General features: G+C 36.8%; 1 protein-coding gene across 1 annotated transcript; it reads left to right on the forward strand.

The window, feature by feature from the left end:
- Positions 1 to 7,865: 7,865 nt before the first annotated feature.
- TNFAIP6 (TNF alpha induced protein 6) lies at positions 7,866 to 24,983 on the forward strand. The gene is made up of 6 exons (XM_045479780.1): positions 7,866 to 8,061; positions 12,750 to 12,887; positions 14,596 to 14,757; positions 18,287 to 18,515; positions 20,762 to 20,802; positions 24,286 to 24,983. The coding sequence occupies exons 1-6, from the start codon at positions 7,968 to 7,970 to the stop codon at positions 24,453 to 24,455; spliced, it is 834 nt and encodes a 277-aa protein (XP_045335736.1). The 5' UTR covers positions 7,866 to 7,967; the 3' UTR covers positions 24,456 to 24,983.
- The last annotated feature ends 1,228 nt before the right edge of the window (positions 24,984 to 26,211 follow it).

The following is a 26,211-nucleotide window of genomic DNA, read 5'->3' on the forward strand; positions in this document are numbered from 1 at the left end:
CACTAGTTATTTAAACATTTCTTTGTCTATTGACATCATGATTGCTTCTAATTGGTCTTCTTACACACAATGTTAGAGGGAACATCCTGGTAAGATGCTGTATATTTTTAAAGATATCTCTGTTTTACTTACAGCAAAAAGTCTGTGCTCTAGACTTTGTCCCCACCACAAATTGGTTAAGAATTAAAACAAAGGTCTCCAGTGTATGCAGATAAAAGTCCCCTTGAGATGGGACCTAGAGAGTAGTGACAAAATGTTTTCACTTGAATGTCATAAGAATCTGACAGCCACAACCTAAAGGTAAATGAGCATCACTGTGGGCAGTGGTCCCTCAGAAAAGGATGGCAGGATTGGTAGGGGGCTGACTCCCTTGAGGTCTGGGCTATGGTGAAGCACTAAATGGGGCTTAGAGAGGGGAGTAAATCCTTGCAAGAACCCAAGAACCTCAGAGCAAGGTGAGCTGCTCAGTTTGCTGGGTTACTGGAGCCACAGAGACCAGAGACAATAGACAATTCCTTATTTTGCTCCGTATATAGTACGGGTCCTGTGAAAGACACATGTGCAATCACTGGCAAGAATTAAAAGAAACCTGGAAGCTTCTCTCTCCTGCTAGTAGTATAGCAGCCTCTCTCATCAGGCTGCTGAGGGAGGTCAGTGACCACCCTGACCTGAAGACTTAACGGTAGTGACTGAGAGGCCCTACACCAGTGGAGGGCAGCACCACTGAAGAAAATAGCAAAAAGGAAAAATAAGAAGACCAGTCCTCTGGAAAGTGCCAAACAAGCCAAGGAAGACTGGTGAACTGACTTCAAATGTAACAGGAATTCTATATACTGAACACTACAGGATGCCAGCATGGCGTTAGGGCTTTCAGAGTCCACACATCCTATGGTTCTCACCAGTACTCTCAGAAGGTGGTATTACATATCCCAAAGACAAATGAAAATATAAAGACTCTAAGAGGTCCTTCCTTCTCTCTTGCTTCCTCCCTCCCTTCCTTCCTTTCTTCCTTCCTTCCACAAATATTTAAGTATTTTTCAGAGTCTGTGACATACCGGCTACTATTCTTGGTACTGTAGATACAGAGGCAAACCAGGAGGTAAGGCCCCTGCTTTCGTGGACCTATATTCTAGCAGAACATAACGAATAACAAAACAAATGACTGAAATTATAAATTAATACATAAACAAGAGAGAATATTAGATTGCAACAAATTTAATGCAGAGACTTAAACTAGAATAATATAGAGGGAAATTTTTGGGGTGACAAAAATGTTCTACATATTAATTGTGGTGGTTACACAGTTGTATGCATTTGTCAGAATTCATAGAGTAGTATACCTTATAAAAAGTGACTTTCCATATGTAAATTATATCTCAATAAACCTGACCATTAAAAAATAGGATCCTACCCCAAAATAGTGACAGGAGGCTACTTTAGATTGAGCAACAAAGTCCTCGTTAAGAGTGTAGTAATTAAGTTCAGATTTGAATACAAGAAAGATGATGAATGGAAAGATCGGTCCAGAGAAAGGAAAGAGTAACTGAAAAATCCCTGTGGTGGGAATGAGCTTGAATTGGTCAAGTTACAGCAAAGTGGGGGAGGTTGCAGATGTGAACAAGAACCAGAGCAGGGTGGGGTTAGAAACCAACATCAAGAGACTGATGTTATTTTCAGTGCCACAGAAATAGGTTTTTAAGCAGGGGAGTTACAAGTTCTGATTGATGTATGCTTTCAAAAGATCACTCAGGGTGCTTTGCAGAGAATGACTTGTAGGGAGCAAGAGCAGAAGGACGGAAATAGGACAGCAATAGTCCACGCAAAGATTATGGGGTCATGGACTAGGGTGGGAGCATACAGATAGAAGAAAGCAGATGTAGGGGTGTCCGGGTGGCTCAGTCGGTTGAGGGTCAGACTCTTGATTCTGCTCAGGTTATGATCTCACAGTTTGTGAGATTGAGTCCCATCCTTGGGCTCTGACAGCACAGAGCTTGCTTGGGATTTTTCTTCCCCCCACCCCCTGCCCCTCTCCCCAGCTCTCTCTATCTCAAAATAAATAAGTAAACATAAAAAAGAATTTTTAAAAAAGGAGGCAGATCTAACACAATTTGATGGTAGTGTATTGGTTAGGATAACAAGTAAATTCTGATCTCTGTGCCTTAACACAGTAGAACTTTGGCTGGTATTCCGAACTGGTGTTCTTCTCTCTATCTGGTCCCACAGAGAATGAGGCTCCTTCCACCTTTTGACTATACTTTCCTCTAGGGCCACAAAAGTTCCCATTTAGTCATCAGATGCAAATGATTGACTACTTGTTGGAGATTTTTATGGCTCTATTCTGAAACTGATATACATCAAATTAACCCACACTCTATTAACTAGAACCTAGCCACATAGTGCATGCACCTAACTGCTGAAGGGGCAGAGAAATGTAGTCTATGATTGTGTCCAGATAGAAAAGGAACCTGGTTTGATAATCATCTAACAATCTCTACCACCATTTAGTTTTGGAGGTAGAGACCACAGGACATGGAAATGGACTGGATGAAATTGGTGAGAGAAAGATAGGACTTCTCTCACTGGTGGTGCTTGGTAACCATGGGGAAAGAAGATCTGGGAGATATGCTCGATTTCTCTCCTTCCTTCAGCCCCATCTGTTGTACTAAAAGAAGGGATGGTGAGTGGAAGGAGACACAAAGATCTTGCCCACAGCAACTGAGCAGAACACAAAGGCAGAGAAGGAGGAAATTTTTTCCTCCTACAAAAGTAAAGCTGTTTCTGATGATATGGAGCTTTTTTTTTTTTTTTTTAAAGAAGGATGTACTCACCTAATTATACCTAATACTTCATGAGCAGTCACCAGTCTTGGTTGCAGCAGGCAGCAGCTGCCCTTGTCAGTGTTATCAGAACTGAAGACGCTAAGACCAATTATCTTCCTGGTAGATTCTCCCTTCATCTTGTCAGAGGACACGGAAAGACAATGGGCATAGTGTGCCTTTCACTAAACTCCTCTCAAAAACTTCCACATGAAGAATCAAGCCTGCTTGATGATTTTCCAAATAGGAAATTATGAACTCTTTGAGATCATGTTTTATCAATCTTCATATTCCCACCTAGTATACAGCATAATACTTAACATAAAGTATATCCTCTGTAAACATTTGTGAAGAATTAAATATTTATGTGGAGGTTAAGGTCAAGATTTGTCATATATAGCAAGTGCCCTGGAGAGTTATCCAAAAGCAACCATGTATGCCAGGCAACCTCAGCATAAATTTATGAACTATGGTTTGGCTTTGACTTTGATCACATTATGACTAATCTCATTTTCCTTGGAAAGATTATTAGTCCTATGTCCCATTTACCTGGTAAGATATACAATACTCAGTTTTCTTAGGTATTTATAAAACCTTAATATTCTGTTCTAGTTATAATTTAGTAGGTATTCTTTAACAGTCTCTTTGTCTTGTCAATCAAATTAATGCCTTTGAATATGTGTATATGAGTCATAACTTTTTTCATTCATTTCACAAATAATACATATGTATTGGGAAAACATGTATAAAATACAAAACAAAAAACAAAAAGAAGTTAGGAAGTACCCATAACTTCATCATGCAGATATTTGGCATTAGTATGTACATCTTTCTGGACTTTCTTTTCATATATATTTATAACATATCCCTCCTTTATCAACATAGGATCACTCTGAACTTAATATTTTTGAACCTACTTGAAAAAATATTTAAAAAGCAAATTTTAAGTAAGCATATTTTAAAGTTGTTTTCAAATATGTGTGCTTGTTTCTTTGTTCCAGCTTTGTAGATCACGGTCCTTTTTCCTGAAAGCTGGTGTAGTTAAGGCTTATTCTATGGGCCTCAATAGCAAAAATGGGTCAAAGCTTAACTGAAAGTTTTCAGGTCAACAGAAGAAGGGCAGCACAGCAGGGATTCACAACACAGGTAAAATTCAAACCAGGTGATCTCTAAGTTTCCAACACTGAGTTCTGTGATTGTTTCACTAAAAGTCAGGGGAGAGAAAGAGGTAGGGACAAGGAGGCAGAGCTTCAAGACTTACCAGAGGTGTAGGGAACAGTTTGATTGGAATAAATGCATATGGGGGAGTTCCAGTAAATAACCTCAGAAGGCAGATCAGAGGCAGGTTTGGGGAACTGTGTTTTGTAAGGAGGTGGGATGGGGAGAGAAGGAAGATATTAAGTACATTAATCATTACCTCCATCTCCTTGTTCTTTTCTTCTTCCTCTTTCTCCTTCTTGTCTTAACTTTTGCATCTGAATGTCCTTAGGCCCCCAACCTTCTGAAGTCATCCTTTGCTTTAATACCCATATGAGATCACTTCTTCCTATAAATCAGGAAAGATCAAGTTATGCTAACAGTAATGAACAACCTCAAAATCTCAATGACTTAAAACAATAACAGTTTATATTTTGTTCATGCTACATAACATCAGGAATCAATCAGGAATCCAGGTGATAGAGCAGCCACCATCTCAAATATTTTTCTCCGTGCCAGAGGGAAAGAGTTCTGGAACATCAGCAAACAAATGCTTGACTCTGAGATAATAAATAATTTCTGCTCACATCTTATTGGCCAGAAACAATCACATGATCCCACCAAACACCAGAAAACCATAGAATTTAATACTACATGCTGCCAGAAGGTGGAGAAGCAGAAATACTTAGTGGGCATTACTAATGACTATCACACCATATACCTATGGGAAATCCAACGTCAGTTTCAGTGTCACATTCACTTCCTAAAAGCTTTTTGATATAAAACAATTAAATCTTTCACTTTTCTATATATTTCCCATTGTTCTACATTGGCCCCAACCTGCTCACTGGCCCTGTAAAAGTTGGCAGCGTTCCACCTGAAGATTTGAAAGCATTTATTGAATGAATGAGTAGAATGCCACGTATTTTATTTCTTTAACTTTGTTCTGTGGCATGCATCAGAATTTCTCTCCAATTGTTTTAAATCAGGCTGAAGGGAATGACCTCAATTTCCATTATTGCCTTTATTTCCATACAAGTCCATATGGAGATCTTAGGGTGGATGACGCATTCCTGTAATATAATTTCGTGGTCTTACTGGAAGTGTTCTTAAAGATGTCTTCTATTGACATATTTTGTAATTCACTGAACTCCACCCTTTTCTTTTCCTCTTGCTTTTTCCTTCTCTTTCCAAGATTGCAAAATATAATCAATAAATGATATAATTTATGTTTTAGTTTTCATACTGTGGCCAAAGAATAGAATTTTCCTACAATTCCTTGCTATTCAAATCCAGTCTTTTTAAAGTATAATCAGATATGTATGTGATGTCTTAGAATTTGTTTTTCTTCCCTCCTTTCCTTTTCTCCCCTCTCTACATATCCACCTGACATTTCTCCATACTTTTTCCTCTCGGCCGAGACTGAGTATATCAAAAAAATTTTAATACGCCTCTTCTCATCCTCCAACAGATATTTGAAATTCTACTTTAGAGTCTTTTTTTTTAAATTTGTGTAATAGTGACATCACTAAACTACTGTGCTGGCCTAGGAGATCTCAAGCTTGATTAGTGCAGTCTTAGCCCAAATCAGGTGTGGAGTTCTCTCCACCATGTTTTTAGGGTATCTAGTAGCTGCTTAGGTATATGGGTACTGGAACATTTTGGAAAAGCAACCAAAACAGGGGCTGCCTCTACAAAAAAAAAAAAAAAAAAAAAAGTGTTCCTGGATTTTCTGCCAGTAACTGACAGGCTCAAAAGGAAACACTGCACACCTTGATGGACCGATGAAGAGATTGGGGGCAGAGAGGTGTGGCATGGCATTCATCTAAGGAGGTAGAGCAATCTGACTGGTAGTCTTTGGACCTCTTTAAAGGAACTTTTCTAAATGTATCTTCTCTCAGCTCCCCAGAAACTTCCTGGGTAGTATGCACTAAGGGTTGGGCAGGGGATGACTTGTTACCTTAGGCACCAAGGTAAGTTCATAGGCTATACTCCCTTTGCTACTCTTCATCTCCCAGTTGTCTTCCCCTTGATTCCCACCCAATCAAGTTGTGAGAGAGGAAAAGAAATCCTCTACCCTGGATTGGGTTAATCCCTCAAAGCAATCATTAAATTTTTATGTTAAAACAAAGTGCACATTCACACCTTTCCATACTTGGAGCTTCACTAAAACGCAAATAAACAAAGATGGGTATCTGTTGTTAGTTACTTGACCTAAGTAAAGATTCACTTCCAACCCTTTCCTGAGAGTAATGTTTGATAAATGGGAGCCAGAAGAAATTGGGTATTTCGAAGAAATGCAGAAAGGGCACAGCCAAAGAAATATGACCAAAGAATGGGGAAGGCTGTGATGATTTTGCTGTACCCTTGAACAAGTTAAGTTATATTTACTTCCTAAACCACAAACTTAAAATACTCATATAATTCTACTTTCCAGAGCAATATCATGGTTTGCTCCTTCCAACTAGTTATTCATCCTGTTCTCTCTGCCCATGACTGTGGTCTTCACAGTTACACCCACCTGGTCTAGACTATATCCTCTTTTGCACCAAACTGAAACTCTCTAACCCTGACAGTGAGCTGTGACACAATTCCATCATTTCTTATTTGCTGCAGGCCCAGAATATTTTGAACCCTAATAACTTTGTGCATAACTCAGTGAGCATCCAGTAAATTCTGTACCCTCAGCCTACGTCTCCACAACCGCTCTTTCGAGGAGAGATGAGATGGAAGTATGCCTTCAGTGTTCGTTGCAAAGATGCCTAAGGGAGTCTAAGCTCACTTCAGACCAGGCGCATCTAGAAAATTGGCATTTTCTAAGGATTCCAGTATCACTGGAGGGCCTAAGAAAGCATGAGAAAAATGAATATGAAAGCAAAGGGAAAGCAACGTGGCAGCAAGAGTAGAAACACTAAATAGCAAAGAATGACTTATAAGAAAGAGAGGCAAATGCTGCCCCAAAATGGCTCTCAATCAACAGGAAATGCTCCTAGTATCAGAGCAGTGGGGATATTACTAGACCCATGGACTCTACACAAAAGGAGTGGAAAGCTTGGATTATTTTAAGGCATGGTGACTCTGCTACTAATAATTATTACCTATCATTTTGATCATCTTCACAGAGTGGTTTGGGGCAGCTAGGGCCATATTTTTATTAACTTTGACTCTCCACCCACCCACCTTCCTCCCACACCTTCAAGGCATTGTGGCCTCGGGAAATTTGTGTTATAATAAGATGCCCCAAAGCTGCTGGAATGTCCTAAAGCTCTGAAACAGAGCTACTTTTCCGGAAGTTGATGTCTTTACCTGCTGACCACAATAAGCCAGGGACGGTAACAGATCCACCCCAGGACAAACACAAAGGGTAAAGAAATCCTACATCACTGCAGATAGTTTAGGGTTCACCAAACTATGCCCACCTTTGTTTTAAATTTTCTATACAAGCTTGGCAATGTTTAGAGAAGATTAGAGTAAACTTACTATCGTCAAGTTCAAGGTTAGTGTTTAAGCCCAAACCCCACACTCCATAATTGACTTACTGCAATTAAGACATTCAAGGTTTCTCTTAAAATTCCTACTGAAGTTTTTTGGTTTTGTTTTCATCACTGCTGAATCTGCAACAAGTTACACAAACTTCCTAATAGAAAAGCATCTGTGACAGGCAGAAAAAATGAACCGCTTTCTGAGTAAATGAATTTTAAAATGTAAATCATCATTCTATATCCTTAGTTTTGGTTGCCAATGCAAATGAGTCAGAGGATTTGCTCCAGACACTGAGTTAATTGTGTAACTCTACAGCAAAAAACGCCATTGGAGAGTACTTGCTGACCTCACAGCTGAAAAAAACCATTTAAAAGATGTGGAAACCAGATGTTTCAGTCACATTTCAGCCTCTGCTCTGAGAACTCATCCTGAGCAGCCCCAAACAGGCTATAACTTCTCTACAACTGAGATATGATCATCTTAATTTACTTATTTGTCTTGCTGTGGGAAGAGGCTCACGGATGGGGATTCAAGAACGGAATTTTTCATAACTCCATATGGCTTGGTAAGAAACTTCACTCATGAGCTTCTTATTGGGGATGTTACTTTGAATTCATACAGAAGTGAATCAAAGCAGTAAAATTTTTGTTCTGTTCAAGGCTGATGTTTTCAAAGAAAATGTTGAGGAAAAACAGCTATTGGAATGCATATGCCTCTTTTTTAAAAAAAAGTGTTCTTGCCTTCTAAATTAAAAATAGTTTTCTTTTTACAAAGTGAGCTATTCAGTAGAAAAATAGAGGGTAATATTTATATTCCATATGAAAATATATTTTAACATTTTCAAAGCAGATGTGATGGTAATAGTAGGGAAAGTTTAGCAAAATAAAAACACCATGTTTTTTTTTCGATGCATTTGCATTCAGATTTCACAACAGGTAATCAAAACAGAAACATAACAGGTAAACTGGAATATACAATAATTTTATAAGCTTTTGCCCATGTACTCTGACCTGTAAGGTATATCTTGCTATTTCCAAACATCTTTTGACTAGTTGGATGCAAAGCCAGCTTGCAATACAAAAAGAAAAAAGAAAAAGGCTTGTTTTTCTGAATGTAGTCTCACCACTCTGATTTCTTTTGTCTGAACTATCCATATAAATACTTTTCTACCCCTTTTGTCAGACAAGGAAAGTTTCTTTTGTTGTTTTGTTTTGTTAAATGTAAGGAAAGGTATGGGCCTAACTGTGCAAAAAAAAAGGCCAGATAGAGAAAACTCAAAATACCCTGTATAGTACTCTAAACAATGCTTTCTCATGACACAAATTAATACGGCTTTATGTTCATTACTGTATTTCATAGTGAAAAAATTCTGAATTACTTGAGAAGAAAATTGACAAATTCTTGTATAAAATAGAGAGATAAAGAGAAAGCAAAATTAACCTAGATCTTGTCTTTTGGCTTGCTAAGCAGCACATGGACATGGAATATTTTCCCTTTCAGCATGTTTCTCTTTGGTAATAACTGTAGCCATGCGGATTTCATTAAAAAGCTCAATTTGCAATGCACAGCCTTGCCCCTTCTTTCTTCAGCTTGAGCCAGTGAACTAGTTTAATGCTGAACAGTGCAATCCATTTGGCCAAGATGGTGTTTGGGACTTTCTCGAGGAGTGAACAAGTCTCTTTGTTTATTTTCCTTGCACATCATCAAACTTAGGAAATATACACACCTTTGTTAGAAATGGAAAAAACTGCCATAAAGCTAGTAAGAATTAAATCCATATGCAAAAATCTTGAAATGCTGTCAAATTCTCTAATGATCCAGTAATTTGGAGCTGTTGTTTTTTTAAGTGAGGCTGTATATTACAAAAATGTGAACCTAGACAATAGAAGTTCTGTCCTAGAGGTAGAGAGGAGCACACCCAAATGTTAATAGTATGCTGCAAATCTGAGGCTCGGGGTAATTGCAAATTGCTTCAATCTGGGACAAATTATTGACCAGTCAGCCTAACACAAATTGTTTACAGTTGGTTAGGTCAATATGGTATTAGAAACTATTTAGAGAGGGAAGAGAGTTGGGTAGGAAGGCAGGAATCTGCTAGCAACTAACACGAACAAGGCATTTTAAACTCTTCGTCTCAGTTCCACGCTAGTAACACGAGAAGGTCAAAGTAGGGGATCATTTGTACAAAGATTCATTTGTAACTCTGATATCTTCCAGTTCCTTAAATAGTAATTAATATGCCTTAAATAGTAATTTTTTAATAGTAAGGATAAGACACATCACCTAGTTTACATAGATTATGAAAATCAAAATTGCACAAATAAGCAATGCTTTTCAGCCACTGTATTGAATGCGAAAAAGAAGAAGGACAGGTAACATTATCATGAACTCCTACTAGGATCCAGAGGTTATGTTTGTGGGTTTTAATGGTCTGTTTATTCCAAAAATAGCTATCATTATTCCCATTTGATAGATGGGGAAACTGAGGCTTGGGCAGTAATACACCATGTGTCCACTGAAGAACCAACAGGAGAAACCAGAGCCAACATGCTACTGTCGCCCCTTTGTAACCAAACAAAAAAAATGTATTGGTTAAATAGATATACAGTTTAAATGAAAGACTATGGATGATAAAAATTAATAAATTATTATTTCTTCTGAAAAGTAAAACTGTTAAAATTAGGACTCGGGATGCCTGGGTGGCTCAGTTGGTTGAGCATCTGATTTCAGCTCAAGTCATGATCTCATGGTTTGTGATTTCGAGCCCCTTGTCATTAGGCTCACTGCCCTCAACATAGAGCCTTCTTCAGATCCTCTGTCCCCCTCTCTTTGTGCCCCTCCACTGCTAGTGCACCCACATTCTCTCTCTCAAAAATGAATAAACATATATTAAAATAAATAAAAATAATAATAAAATTAGGACACATTGTACAAAGGACCATCTTAGTAGTTTAAAATGCTGAATTGAGGAATACTTTCAAATAAATGTCTGCTTAAAATTGTCAAATATTACAACAAGAGTTCTCAACCTGTTCATAAGGCAAAATAACAGAAGTTTGTTTCTCTTTCAGGAAACATGTATGATATTAATATTATTTAATGAATTGAAAATAATAGCATATTCAAGTTACTATCTTATTATTAGATGAGTTCCAGTCCCCAAAATTTAGGAAATATTACTGGGAGGAAAACTTAAAATTATTTTTCAAAAACCTCTGTCCATTAACTTTTTTTCCTACACATATCATCTTTTGATTAGGGAGTAAAATACCAAGGAAATCTTAGTTTGAGAAACATTTGCAGGCATTAAAATAATTCATACTAATAAAGATCTCATAGTCTATATTCTCAGGGAATAGATACAATTTTGACATTTTTGATAATCTCTGTTAGGATACAAAAGTAAGTTCAAAATGTCCCCCTTCTCTACTAAAAGCCCTAGTACTTTTGTACCTCAAAATAAAGGTGCTTCCATTGCCCACTAGTGTCCAAGTTGCTTGGGAACAGGACTTGATCCATTTAGCAAAACTCACAGTATATTCTTAAAATGACCAAACTGGAAACTAGAGAAAGTTTAGTTTATGAGGCTTTACCATATGAAGGACAGACACTTGGGCAGCGGGCGGCTTTCAAACAGGAAGATAACTTTGATATTTCTTGTGTTCACTGCCCTAAGAGCATCGAATTGACTAAGTGATGGGACTTTACCACATAATATGTAAGAGCAGGATTCCCCTGCAGTCCAGGGGAAAGAGGGCAAGTGCCAAGCCGCTATTCCTATTAAAGTATGGGAGTGTCAGCTTCAGCTTGGGGAAGAGAGTAATCAATGGCATTTCTAACACTACTGGATTTGTGTCTTGCTGCATGCTGAGGAATATGTGTTTTCATTAGAAATGATCCTTTCTTTTTTAAAGTGTATTTATTTATTTTTGAGAGAGGGAGAAAGCATGCATGGAGGAGGGGCAGAGAGAGAGAGGGAGAGAGAGAATCCCAAACAGGCTCCCACTGTCAGTGCAGAGCCTGGTGCTGGGCTCAGTCTCACAAATGGTGAGATCATGACCTGAGCCTAAATCAAGAATCGGATGCTTAAGGGATTGAGCCACGCAGTGTCCCCATTGGAAATGATCTTAATGGTGGCTGATTGTATAGGTCAGGGTACAAAGACTTAACCATAATCTGAGAGTCTACACAGAACTACTAGAGATAATGTTATGACTATTGTCCTGGAAATATTTTCACATTGTTTCTATGGCAAAATGCACTCCAAACTCAAAACAATTTAAACAGTGATCTACTGGAAGACAATTCATTTATGACTTACTCCCTAAAATATGTTGGGAACAACATGTGAACTAAAAAAGACAAACCAGATAAAAGAATGTACCAACTGGTTGTTTGGTGTGCCCAGTTTTTTCTCTGCTGTGTTTGAATATTTTTTTTCCTTAATGCAATATTTATTTGCTTTGGATTCCTTCAAACCTTTCCTCAGTTTTTGATTTGTTTACTAAAGTCTCAATTATATTGCATTAGTCATTTCCCTCACATAGATATGTTGGATTATTCTCCTCCATCATTGTGAACCTACATAATGGATCAATTTTCTTTTCTTTCCTTCTTTCCTTTTTTTTTTTTTTTTTTTGCTTTTACCTCCTTTCCCCCTTATGGTTTACCTTTCTGATTTTTTATTTGATTTATTTTTTAACATTTTATTTATTTTTGAGACAGGGAGAGACAGAACATGAACAGGGGAGGGTCAGAGAGAGGGAGACACAGAATCTGAAATAGGCTCCAGGCTCTGAGCGGTCAGCACAGAGCCCGACGCGGGGCTCGAACCCACGGACCACGAGATCATGACCTGAGCTGAAGTCGGCCGCTCAACCGACTGAGCCACCCAAGCGCCCCTGATTTTTTATTTGATTTAAAACAAAGCCCGAAAAAGTCAAAACTTTGTCACCTTTTGCTAGTATGGAAATACAATGTTGTATTACAGCTTTCTTTCAGGCTATCAGTTCAGAAACATAATTTAGCCTCAAGTTTCTGTCTCTGTCCTCGAATTTCCCTAAAATTCCCCTCAAATTTTCTTTTTTCCCCAAAGCTTTCTAACAATGAAAACTTAGCCACCCAAGGCCACTGACCCAGGAAACTCTTTGGCAGGAACAATAGCTGATGTAATCTTCTAGATGAGACCACAAAATTTCCTTTGTTCCGCAAGAATGGATCATAGCGTATTCATGGCCTTTTGTGAATTCACAGAACAAGCAGCAGGTGTGTACCACAGAGAAGCGAGGTCTGGCAAATACAAGCTCACCTACGCAGAAGCCAAGGCAGTGTGTGAATATGAAGGTGGCCGTCTCGCCACCTACAAGCAACTAGAGGCAGCCAGAAAAATTGGTAACTGATTTGACAATGATTTTTCTTCTTTTTCACCTTTGGGGGGAGGGGGGGGCATCCCACTTTTCTGGAATCCCTTCATAAGATTTCTCTCACCAGTACTTCCAATAGTTTCTCTAAGCCCCTGTGACATCTCTGCTCTCTGGCTTCTCCCACCTTCTCTCCCTAGAGCCACTGAAAAGTTCTTAGTACTAGCAGCTTATTTGGGGGTCACAAGCCATTATGAGCTAATATAATAAAAGTCAAAGGAAAACAAAGATATCATTATGTCAACATCATTTCTATTCCTCATTAATTTTAATGCCACTTCTATTTATTTTTAATACTATCTTTTCTTAAAGTCCAAGTATGGGTTCCTCAGCTATTTAATGTTACTGTGTTAAGTTTTACAAAGAAATTTGCTTGGTAGAAGAAATATTGAATTTGGTGGCTTTTTTCTTTTCAAATTTTTTAAAGTTAAGTGGGAGAATACATTTGTACTTTAGGATCAAAAGGAAGATAAAGAGGTTATAATATAACAGGAAAAAGAAACTGAGAAGATGATGTCAGGAAACCTGGTGTAAACCCAGTGACTAACTAATGCTAGTTGCTTCTTAAAAAAAAAAAAAAAAAAAAAATGCACCTTGATAATTTCTCCTGGACTTATAGGAAAATCCAGAAGGCCACCCCCATTCAGAGCTTTCTTCTCCGTTGAAGAAACTCCTTTGCTGGAAGAAAAATACCTGGCAAAGCTTACGTTATTATTACATATTACTCAGGATAAAAATAAAGGTGTTGTCTCAAGTCCCCAAAGTCTCACCACCAGATTGTTCAGTCTAGACCCATAAGGCTATGTGTGAAGCAGTAACTGAAAGATGGATACAGAGGCCAGGGCCTTTACTAACTGCCCTCGACTTCTAATAAAACTGCTCTTGGCTGGCAGTGGCAAATATTTAAACAGCCTCCGAAGCTGGGCAAGGAAAACAGGGCTGCGGCTTTGTTCGAAATTTATGAGCATTTTTATCCCTATTCAAATTTGTAAAAATATTAGCAAATGTTAATTGATCCTGAAATAGAAATTAATTATCATTTGAAAAAAAAATTATTTTCCAGGATTGATGGGTAATTTCAGAAATTACTTCATGCCCCTAGATAGGTCCTTCGTGAAAAGAAGCCAGCTCTGAACTTGGATTGTTTTCATATCCATGGTATTATGATTTCCAGTCCATCTGCCTCTTTTTTTCTTAAAAAAAAATTTTTTTTTAAGCTTGTTTATTTTGAGAGAGAGACAAAGAGCAAGCAGGGAAGGGGCAGAAAGAGAGGGAGAGGGAATCCCAAGCAGGCTCTGTGCTGTCAGCATGAAGCCCAATGTGGGGCTCAAACTCACAAACCGTGAGGTCATGACCAAGAGTCGGATGCTTACAACTGAGCCACCCAGGTGCCCCTGCCTCTTTGTTTTCAAATAAGATGTCATTTTCTACTACATGTCAGATGTTATATTTTATATGTATTCAAACTTTATTTTATTTTTTAAGAAAACAGTTAAGAAAGAAAAGAAACGAAAAGAAAAGAAAAAAAAAGAAAAAGAAAAAGGAAGGAAGGAAACAATTTTTCTCCTTTTCCATAACTGGATTTGGGCAGTTGAGAAGCAGTTATTTTTATTAAGCTGACCTTCACTCAGCTGAGGAACTTTACCCTTTAGGCCTATAACCTTTTCCTTCTCTTGCAGGATTTCATGTCTGTGCTGCTGGGTGGATGGCCAAGGGCAGAGTTGGATATCCCATTGTGAAACCCGGGCCCAACTGTGGATTTGGAAAAACTGGCATTATCGATTATGGAGTCCGTCTTAATAGGAGTGAAAGATGGGATGCCTATTGCTACAACCCACATGGTTTGTTAAAAATAATAATTTTATACTTCACAAAAACAGTTGACGCGTTAACAACAACAGAGATGTTAAAGAAAAAATGGCTCCTTCTCCCGGAGATAAATCAACTTAGCGATGATAATTATTAATAATAACAACCATTCAGGGGCATCTGGGTGGCTCAGTCGGCTATGCGTTTGACTTCGGCTCAGGTCATGATCCACATTGGGTTGTCTGCTGTCAATGCAGAGTCTGCTTTGGATCCTGTCTCCCCTCTCTCTGCTCCTCCCCCACTTGCACCCTCTCTTTCTCAAAAATAAACATTTAAAAAAATAATAATAACAACAATTCACAGAATGATTATGCCATGCCAGATACTGACTCATGCTCCTTCCTCATATACACTGTCACATAATGCAACAATTCTGCAAGAAGCTACTGTTATACCCATTTTAGAAATTAGGAAATTCAAAGTCTAATAACTTACGCCAATTCAGATATCTAATAATTAACAGGTAGCTTGTATCACGGATTCAGGCCTTTTCTATGCTACATCTTTTTCTATTCCCAATCACAAAGCGGTGGGGGGGGGGGATTGGGGAACGGGAGAGAAGCAGGTTATAAACTTGTCTCGGTTAATTAGCTAACACAACAAAGCGATGCTACAATGTTAACTGTTCAAAATTACCTCTTTGATAGAATGGGGAAAAAAGAGACAAAATAAACTCTTTCCCTAATTTCTTTTTTTTTAATTTTTTAAAATCCTTATCAATTTTTGAGAGAGAAAGAGAGAGAGAGAGAGAGAGAGAGAGAGAGAGAACAATCAGGGAAGGGGCAGAGAGAGGGAGACACAGAATCTAAAGCAGACTCCAGGCTCCGAGCTGTCAGCACAGAGCCTGACGTGGGGCTCAAACTCAAACCGTGAGATCATGACCGGAGCTGAAGTCTGATGCGTAACTGACTGAGCCACCCAGGCACCCCTTCCCCTAATTTCTTTTTGTGCATAAATTCTTAAACTACCAAACTAAGCAACTCTTATTCTGTGATTTGTTTTCACAATTATATACTGGATATATTAGTTATTATTATACAGTATATTTTTATTCATATTTTTTCCCATGGTTAACTGTAGCTAGGAAATTTTTAAAAAGAAAATTAATTCAACATAATTACTCTAAAGAGCTATTCTGTATTCATGTTCTTGGAGAAAAAATAGATTGTTCTTTTTGGATATATTTTCCCCAGGACGATACTACGAAGAATTATAATGTGTTACCATCTGTCTCACATTTAGGGTCACAAACACCCTCAGGTGTTGCCTTATTTGGATCTACCTTATAAGAAAGTCCCTATAGTAAAGTTATAATAAGTTATAGTGAAGTTCTAGCATATTATTATAGAATCTATTATATAATGATATTAACCATTGGAAAATAGTTTCTCATGTTTGTAACTAATCTTTATCTTAAAATAATGTGTATTCTAAGTAGAAAAGAATTTTGCCTAGAGCCATCTATTTCCACTCGACAAAATATGAATAAACACTTACAGTGCATTTATGTAGGACTATAATTTTCAATCACTTTGACATACATTAAATCTATTTTATATTTAGTTCTATATTCAGACATTATTAATAGTCCATATACCTTCTTTTCCTTCCCTTTTCCTCTCTTCCTTTTTCTTCAATATATTCATACAAGCAACTTTCTGTTTACTCTTAAGAGTAACTTTTATTTCCAAGTATATTCCCTGATTCTTTCTTTGCTTGATAAACTTTGGGATCTCTGAGCATCTATTCAATCATTTCCATGTGTCAAGATCTAGGGGAGACAAAGAAGTGCCAATTGGAAGTTTCCTACAGTATTTCCTTGCCCTTTTATACAAACGCCGCCTTAACTTACAAATTTTTATAAATTGCTTTTGTTTCTCATAGAGGCTGAATCATTTTTACTCTGGGAATATTTGTACAGAATCCTGAGACACTTGTTCTTACTCAATTCTCAGCTTACTTTTGGATTCAGTGACTGGCTGAGTTTTTAGGATGTGGTGAGCCTGAAGGGGACTGGGGACCGCCTGAACTAGCACTGAGGGAAGAACAGTTTGCTGAAAAATAATTGGAAGGAAAAAATCATAACCATATCATAAAAATAAGGCAATGATTATTAATTAATCAATAAAATGTAGAGCTGATTGATAGGGCTAAATAGACAAATTGTTCAATATTTGAATTGTTTCCTAATCTAATGGTAGGGACAATAAAGATAGGATGGTAGGGGACAGGGCAAGTCACTCCAAAAGCTGGCACTGTATATGCTTATGTACACATATGAGCTATGTATTATATAATATTTAATATTACAATAAGAACAGCTTACATTTTATGTAACACCCTTAGTTATCTTCCGTGTTACTATCCTAAGAATAATCCTGTGAAGTAGGTAATAGGAGAGACATGATTATATTTACTTTACCCATGAAGAAACTGAAGTATCCAGTGGTCACAGAGCTCAGACTGGATCCCTGACCTTCTTTCTTTTGTCATTCCCCTGTCTTTCTAAGATTCTGTTGGGTCCTTGGGGAGATAAGCTTCCTTACCTTCTATGGTATTCAGGATTCTAACCAATTTTTTTTTTAAATAGTTGTTTTAAAGGATAACATTCTTGGAAAAAGTCTCTAACTGATATAATGAAAGATATCTTCGAACACTCCTCACAGTCACCACCACCACCACCACTCGTGTAATTTTTGAGTTTCCAGACTGTACTTTTTTTCAGGACACAAGACACTTATTTGATCTGAAATTAAAATTAACCAGGGCCTTTCCATACCTTTCCCTCAAGGTCACACTGTAAAATCACTGGCAGAGGTTGCTGGTCTGTTTGTTCTCATACAGCTTATAAGGATGACAGTAATCCAGAAAATGATAAATTACTTGAAAAAAAAACAAACATTAATATCTCCATCAAATCCTCAAATATTAGGATCAAGGTGTTAGTTTAAAACCAGTAAAAGGAGTATAGAATGATTGTAAATTATTCTTTTTAACTGAATTACAGTGACCTCCAAGGTCCCTTGTGATCCTGAAATTCTATAATGATTTTCCAAACAGAATTTATGGGACTCATTATTCTAAATGTTCAAGAGTCTTGAAGACACAGTGTTGACATCACGGGACAAAATCCCAGCCATCTTGATTGGGCTGTTGGTAAAATTGGTATATGTATTCATCAAAATATATACACATGAGACCTGCACATTCTAAGCTGAAAAGATAAAAAGGAAAAAAAGTAAACAAGAGCACAATTAAATTGCTGTTTTTTCTTGCTGTTTTACTTTTTTTTAAAAATTCAATCTATATTCATTTGAGAAAATTTAGCAATGAATAATGAATAAATTCATTTATTCTCTAACTACAAGTATATGTATTTAATATTTCATTAAAAGCAATAAATAGGCACTAAGAAGTGCATATCAGTTTAAAATAGGGATAATATTTTTTCTAATGCTTTCTTTCTTTCTTTTCTTTCTTTTTTTTTTTTATCCACTTCAGCAAAAGAGTGTGGTGGTGTCTTTACAGATCCAAAGCGAATTTTTAAATCTCCAGGCTTCCCAAATGAGTATGATGATAACCAGATCTGCTACTGGCACATTAGACTCAAGTATGGTCAGCGTATTCACCTGAGCTTTTTGGACTTTGATCTTGAAGATGACACAGCTTGCTTGGCTGACTATGTTGAAATATATGACAGTTATGATGATGTCCATGGCTTTGTGGGAAGGTATGTGTTTCCCCATATAAAAAGTTAAAAATACATCCAATATTTTGTTTGATGGTTCTTTAATTTTCTTTACCTGTCCCCACAGTTATTGATTTTCCAGTATTTTTTCTCCCCTGCAACACCATATCCTTTAAAAATTGTGCTTTATTTTTTTCTTAAGTTTATATATTTGAGAGAGAGACAGTCAGAGAAAGAGAGGGAACACACACGTGGGCTTGCAAGAGTGGTGGGAGGGGCAGAGACAGAGAGTGAGAGTGAGCGAGAGAATCCCAAGCAGGTTCCACAGAACCAGACGATGGGCTCAACTCATGAGCTGTGAGACCATGACCTGAGCAGAAATCCAGAGTCAGACGTTCAACTAACTGAGCCACCCAGGCACCTCAACACCATATCTTTTTTTAGCAAAGATTTTTCTTAGCACGTTAAGCCAGTCAGCTGCTACATTTTCATATTTTTGAAATAGTGATAGCTGCCTTTTGATTACTGTTAAGTAATCAGCAGTAAGAATTAAACAGTCTATCTAAAAAGACCTCAAGATTTAATTAACAACAGAAGGAAGAAGACACATGCGAACCGAGAAAGTTTCAAGTATTCTAATTTCTATCAACCTCCTAAAAATAATGATAAATTCAGTAATTATTGTCTTTCTTCTGTGTACAAAGCATTGTGTTAAGCATTATGAATGTAAGAATAGGCGAAGTACAGCCCCTTCTCTCGTACAATTTACTTAGAAGTACAATGGAAATATGCTTTAAAATAGCTTTCTTTGCCATAAGAAACACGTGCTCCTTTCCTCAGTATTTCAAGGGAGACAATATTTGCTGGGACACAATATTTCTGTGTTCCCATCCTAAATCATCAATATAGTTTAAACTTTGAATGTCTCACAAAATATTACAAATCAAAGAGTATATAATTATATCTTTTATTTATATAGCCCCCACTTCATAATGCATATCTTGGACTATCCATTATCAATAGACTATCAGTGATCAATTTTCTATTATCCATGACAGTAATTTAATGAAAGAAAATGGTAGTGAGGACAATTAAAAATGACAGACTCAGTAGTTTGCTGTGACGTGAAATGTAACTGAAATACAAAGAAAAACCAAGCATTTCTTGCATAAATGAACAACAATTTTTGGACAGAAATTGTTTTTGTTTTGTTTTGTTTTGCTCTTTGGCTGACAGACCACTGCAATAGAAAAAATACAAATACTTTTTTAAAAAATAGGTTGAAGAAGATATGAAGCAGGGTTGGGGAAATTAAGAGCTAAGTATTTATTGAAAGAATGGACATCCTACCTTGAGAATCAAGATGATATTTTTATTCTAAACCTAGTTTCAGAAATCAATTACAGCCCTAGGTACAATCACATACTATTTTTTAAAAGGTTTTCAATAGACTAATTTGTCATTTATTGTATTTATATTATGTGATAAATCCATCCCTTTTATATAATGTGCAAGGGAATTCCTTTCAAGTCATGATTCAGATAAAAATCAATCCCTCTTACAAGGTCCAACATAATTTTCCGCATTTAAATCAGTCTACACTAGAATTCAGAATATTAATACTATCAGCCATATACCTATTCCTCTTTAACTGTGAAGAAAGCTTTACGGGATTAATCAGAAACAAATTAAAAAATTTTCCAAATACATTCAAGTTGTCTACTACACAAATAATTCTGCAAGTACACAGAGTAGAAATGCCACATGTTCTTTTTTTAAGAATCTCAACAGGGCCGCCTGGGTGGCTCAGTCAGTTAAGTGTCCGACTTCAGCTCAGGTCACGATCTCAATCGGTTAAGTGTCCGACTTCAGCTCAGGTCACGATCTCGCGGTCCGTGAGTTCGAGCCCCGCGTCGGGCTCTGGGCTGATGGCTCAGAGCCTGGAGCCTGCTTCCGATTCTGTGCCTCCCTCTCTCTCTGCCCCTCCCCCGTTCATGCTCTGTCTCTCTCTGTCTCAAAAATAAATAAATGTTAAAAAAAAAAAAAAAAAAAAGAATCTCAACACTGTGAGGTTATTTCAAACAGCAAACTTTTTTTTAACTCTTCTCTCTTACAATTTCAAGTTAAAAAAAAAAAAACCCAAAACAATAAAAAATATATATAAAATAATAGGAAAGTGAGCCATTACTTAGGAAAAATAAAGCACTCTAATTATAGGTCAGAGCCACTTGCAATAGCTGTGTAATATTCATTCGTGTGACTTCTCTTTTTTTAAAATTCCCTTTCAGATACTGTGGAGATGAGCTTCCAGAAGACATCATTAGTACAGGTAATGGCTCTAAATTGAGGTGTAAGACTATGGTTTGTTTTCCCATAGTGTCACAGAAAACTAAGAACTCAGTAGTTACTACTATTTTCTTTTTAAAGTTGAGAGAACAATTGGGACAGATGTAGCCTGCTAGCTTGTAAAATGCAGAGTTTGTCTCTTCTTAAAGCCTTATGCCACCTTACACTAAAAATGTGTAGACTCGTTATGTGGAGGAATGCAGTCTGAGATAGTCTCGAATCTGCAAATCCCTGAAAACTGCTGTAGGTTATGATTTCCATAAAATGAGGTAATACACCAAAATGTTTCATCAATAAAGGATTGAAAAGTATTCTCAAAAGCATTAAAGCTGTTAAAAATACCTTCTGTCAAAAAAAAAAAACACCTTCTGTCACTGAAAAAAATTTTGTATCATACTAACTGCATTTTTATCTTAGTACAGTGTTGTAAAGAACACAGTTCTAGGAGATATTTTTAATAGGTGTTGCATGAGAAAAGAACTCTAAGGTCAAGTAAATTTGGGAAACATTGGGTTAAACCAATGTTAAACAAATCTCTTTAATGGAAGATGTCAGAGAGCTTTTAATATGCTAATTATGCAAAGTAAATGTCAAAAGGCGAGCTATGGTAGGCAATGTGTTCCAAATCTTTTTAACTCCTGCAAATTATTTGTGACTTTGTTCCAAGCAATATACCTCAAGTATAGTCGTATATATTTAGTTCAACAAGCAATTCCACAGCCATTGACCCAAACTGCTATTTTCTGGCTGAAAACCTTTTGTTTCTTAGATATTTTTATTTTTTTCTTGTTATTTCCATCCCCAGCACTAGTAGTTGGCATTCTTACTTGTTCTATTTTTCCTCCAAGTTATAAAATTATCACAATGTTTCCGCAACTAAAAACAACAAAATACACTGAATTACAATTTCTAAGTAGTCCTTAAGCTCAGACACCACTAGCTCAATTACTCCCACACCCTAGCCTTGAGGTGCATGAAATTCTCATTTATGCGTCATTATTACAAAAGATGGAACTTCTTATTCAATTCTTGAATGATTAATACTTAAATGTTATTCATTCATTCTCTATGTTACAATTTCCCTGGTCAGGGCAAACTATTAAACTATTTGTTTGTCTCATTCTTTTCTTGAGGTCATATTTTACGTTAACAGAAAGTTAAAAGAAGACATGAGCTGTAGGAGGTAGTTGGGAGAGGAGAATCCTATTCTTAAAAAAGAAAAAAAAAAAACTAAAAAGGGAGAGTCAAATGCCTGAAACTTGACATTTTTCTTGTTTTGTCTAAAACAGACTAAACTTACTGCAAGTGTAAACAAATCAGTATTTTTCTAGCATAACTGCAAGAAACTGAAAACACACAATTTATGATTCAGAGAGAAACAAATGAACACACAGAAGAGAACAGTGAAACAAAACAGCCAAAGATTTAGCAAAACAGCAAGAGCAGGAAATTGATACCAAATAACAGAAAAACATTTAAAATACATTTGAAGTATAATCCTGTCAGTCAAGTATAATGCTGTTAACATTTGATCTAGTTTTCTGTATTAAAAAAAAGTTTTTTTTAATGTTCATTTATTTTTGAGACAGAGTTTGGGGGCGGGGGGGGGGGGGCAGAGAGAGAGGGAGACACAAAATGTGAAGCAGGCTCTAGGTTCTGAGCTGTCCAGCACAGAGCCCAATGCAGGGTTCAAACTCACAAACCATGAGATCATGACCTGAACCGAAGTCAGAGGCTTAACTGACTGAACCACTCAGGTGCCCCTGACTTGGTTTTCTTCTTAAATATATCCTTGTTCACTCCAGAATATTAATATTAAAAAACAAAAACAGAAAATGAATGAACTAAGAACCAGCCGTAAACTATATCACTTTAATAAAAGGTATATAAAGTAAGAGTATACCCACTCTCCTCATCTGTCCCCACCCAAGAAAGACATTAGCCATTCTCCCAGGTGTTTTCCTGTATTAAATAAACATTATATACACACACACCATGGAAGTATTTCCAAGTCACCATATAACATGTAGATCATTCAAATTCATTTTAATAATTGCCTAGTATGTCACTGTATGGATGTGCCATACATAATTTGTCATGTACCAATATTTAACATCCTACAGATGGTTGTTTCTTTTTTTTTTGTTTGTTTTCCTTTCACTATTTAACGTTTCACTGGATATTTTTAAACCTCTACTTTGTGGTGCTGGGGTTTTTTGTTTGTTTGTTTGTTTGTTTTTTGCTTTTTTTTTTAAAGAGATTCCTAGAAGTGAAAATTTGGGGTCACAAATGATTTCATTTTAAATGTTGATAGACGTTGCCAAGCTGGCACTAGGCCTACAGTTGCCAGTTTGTATATCAACTAGTTGAGTAATCTGTAAAATGTGTTCTCTTTGTTTGTTTTTAGTTTAGGCAACTCTTCCAAGTCTGAGAAAAGTGTAGTGGATCAGAGCATGAACTGACCAGTGCAGAGACCGCCTGGGCTCAAACCCAGTTGTGCCACATTAGCTTTGTTGTAGCTTTGGACAACTCAGGCTCTCTATGCCTCAATTTCACCTGTAACATAAAAACTTTAATATCCACCTCATGATGTGGTGGGGAATAAATGAATTAATAGATGAAACACACTTAAAGCTGTGCTTGGCAAACAATTAAATTTATGTGGGTTTTTTTGGAATGAATTCTGGATTTGTGATGTGGATGAAGAAGGCCTTTACCTCCCCAAAAAGAAAAATATACCTATATTTTACTTTATATAATAAATTTTCCCTTTTAGCACATTTTGGTCTTTAATGCAGGCAAAATGTATTTAGGTATTCTGTGTAAAGTAGGGAGTTAGTGTTGTGGCTTTGTTTCTTACAATGGAAAGCTTGTTGCCCTGACATCACTTATAAATAATCCATCCATACCTCACTGGTTTAAACTGCCTGCCACTCTCCTGTAATTCAGTGGATGTTCCTTCTATAAAGAATACTTTTGGGGCGCCTGGGTGGCTCAGTCGGTTAAGCTGTCCGACTTCGGCTCAGGTCATGATCTCGCACTCCGTGAGTTCCAGCCCTGCGTCAGGCCCTGTGCTGGCAGCTCAGAGCCTGGAGCCTGCTTCGGATTCTATGTCTCCCTCTCTCTCTGCCCCTCCGCCTCTCATGCTCTGTCTCTCTCACTCTCAAAAATGAATAAATATTTTAAAAAATTTAAAAAAAAAAGAATACTTTTTAAAACAGAATAGGCAAGATTTCCTGTAGGACAGATTGAAGGGCCAGAGGAGGAGATAGAGAAGTCTCCCACTCTGCTGTACTTGACAATGGAAGGAAGCACAGATTCCACGTCTTCAGAATCCAGCTCTGAATCCTGGGAGTCTGGTTCATGAATTTTTATGTTCTCCTATAAGAATGATGAGTCTTTGGACTGTCAGCCAAATCAAAGTAGAGTAACATCTTTGTTCTTTTGCACTCCCCTGTCTCACCAGGAAATGTCATGACCTTGAAGTTTCTAAGTGACGCTTCAGTGACAGCGGGAGGTTTCCAAATCAAGTATGCTGCTGTGGATCCTCTATCCAAATCCAGTCAAGGAAAAAACACAAGTACTGCTTCTACTGGAAATAAAAACTTTTTAGCTGGGAGATTTAGCCATTTATAAAACAAATAAGGACACTCAAGTGTTGATGTTTGTATCTTTTGGAACCCCTTTGATCTCACTTTTATATTATTAGTGGTAGTGTTTATTTATTATTTTTCTAAATGTGAAAGGCAATAACTGATAATTTGGGGAAAATTGGAAAATACAGAAATTTTAAATGAAAAAATAAAATATCTTATAATCCCACTGCATAAAAATAACAAATATTAACATTTGTTTATTTTTCTTTTAGTTATTTTTCAATTTGTGGTATATGTATATATGTATCTATATGTATTTGTATTTGTATTTGAAATTTTGGAATCCTGCTCCATGTACAGTTTTAATATTTTGGTTTTTTTAAACTTGAACTTTATGGCTTAAGCATTTTCCCATATCGTTGATTATTCTGCAATAACATAATTTTGAACAGCTGTAAAATAATCTGTGGTATGATTATTCCATACTTTATTTAAGCCTATCTGCTTTGTGGGAATTTTAAGTTGCTTTCATAAATATTGCTGCAATAAATATCATTGAACATGTGTATTTATACAGCTCTCTAATTATTGGGGATAGGGTCCTAGAAGTAGAATTACTGGCTCAGATATTAATTAAAATAGGATTTTCTTCAAGTCCCTGGCTGGTTCAGTTGGTAGAGCATATGACTCATGATCTTGGGGTTGTGAGTTCAAGCCCCATGCTGAGGGTGGAATTTACTTTAAAAAAAATAAAATAAAATAAATGTACAGCTTTAAAAAAATAGAATTTTCTTTCTTATGGGCAAAAGTGACATATCATTATGGTTTCAATTTGCAGTGAGATTGATGGTTGGTTTATATATTTTTGATCAATTTTTTTTAATTTTTCATGTCTTTCAACCATTGTTTTACTTACACAATCTTTTATTGATTTATAAGAAATCATTACATATCGGATATGTAAGTTCACGTCTCTCCTATATGTTGCAATTTAATTTTGTGTGAAGTTTGATTTATATAATGTTTTTTAATGTATTAAAGGTTAAATTTTATTTGCTATCATACTGATATTGCTGCAGTCTCTTGTTTTTATATTTATAATGGATATTCCCATTACAAGTTTATATATTTATTCATTAATATTTTATTTTTGTTGCTTTATGGCTTTGCTGTTTTAGAAGGAAAAAGTCATAGTTGTTACCCTTTATATGAGAGGTAATGGTTACCGTCCAATTAAACTCAGCAGAAATATATGTGCCTGGCATTGTTCTGGACACTTGGGAAACACTCAAGAACCAAATGAACAAAAATCCTCAGGTATGGGGAGCTTATGTTCTGGTGGAAGGAGAGAGACAATAATTAAACATGATAAATTAGTAGGGGTGTTATAATAAATACTCGGTGCCCAGGAAGAGACGAGCCACGTGCACTCAGGAACCAGGATAAAACGTTTATTGCCCACCAGGACCAGCCCAGCGGAGTCACCTCCAAAGGCTGAGCCCTGAACCTTGGCATCAGCCTCCTTTTATGGTTGGGATGGTAAGGGGTTGAGAGACAAAAAAAGGGGGGGGGGCACTAATCAGTGGTGCTAGGTGGGCAGTTGGTGGACACAGGAGGAAAGCAAGATTACAGAAGCCAAAAGCATATAAGGGGAGTATCCAGCTTTGGACATCTGGCTGGCCCCTTTTATCTTGTTTTTACTAGCTTTTCTTCTCAGGGGTACCTGGGTGGCTCAGTTGGTTTGGTGTCTGACTCTTGATTTTGGGTCAGTTCATGATCTTTTGGTTCATGACTTG

The sequence above is a fragment of the Leopardus geoffroyi genome, chromosome C1 (genome assembly GCF_018350155.1).
Source record: "Leopardus geoffroyi isolate Oge1 chromosome C1, O.geoffroyi_Oge1_pat1.0, whole genome shotgun sequence".
In the NCBI taxonomy this organism is placed as follows: domain Eukaryota; kingdom Metazoa; phylum Chordata; class Mammalia; order Carnivora; family Felidae; genus Leopardus; species Leopardus geoffroyi.

Excerpts from the sequence above, each read along its gene's own strand:
- TNFAIP6 (XM_045479780.1), top strand. The coding sequence starts at position 7,968 with ATGATCATCTTAATTTACTTATTTGTCTTGCTGTGGGAAGAGGCTCAC. Across the intron at positions 14,758-18,286 it reads CTATTGCTACAACCCACATG|CAAAAGAGTGTGGTGGTGTC; the intron begins GTTTGTTAAAAA and ends TATCCACTTCAG. Across the intron at positions 18,516-20,761 it reads GTCCATGGCTTTGTGGGAAG|ATACTGTGGAGATGAGCTTC; the intron begins GTATGTGTTTCC and ends ATTCCCTTTCAG.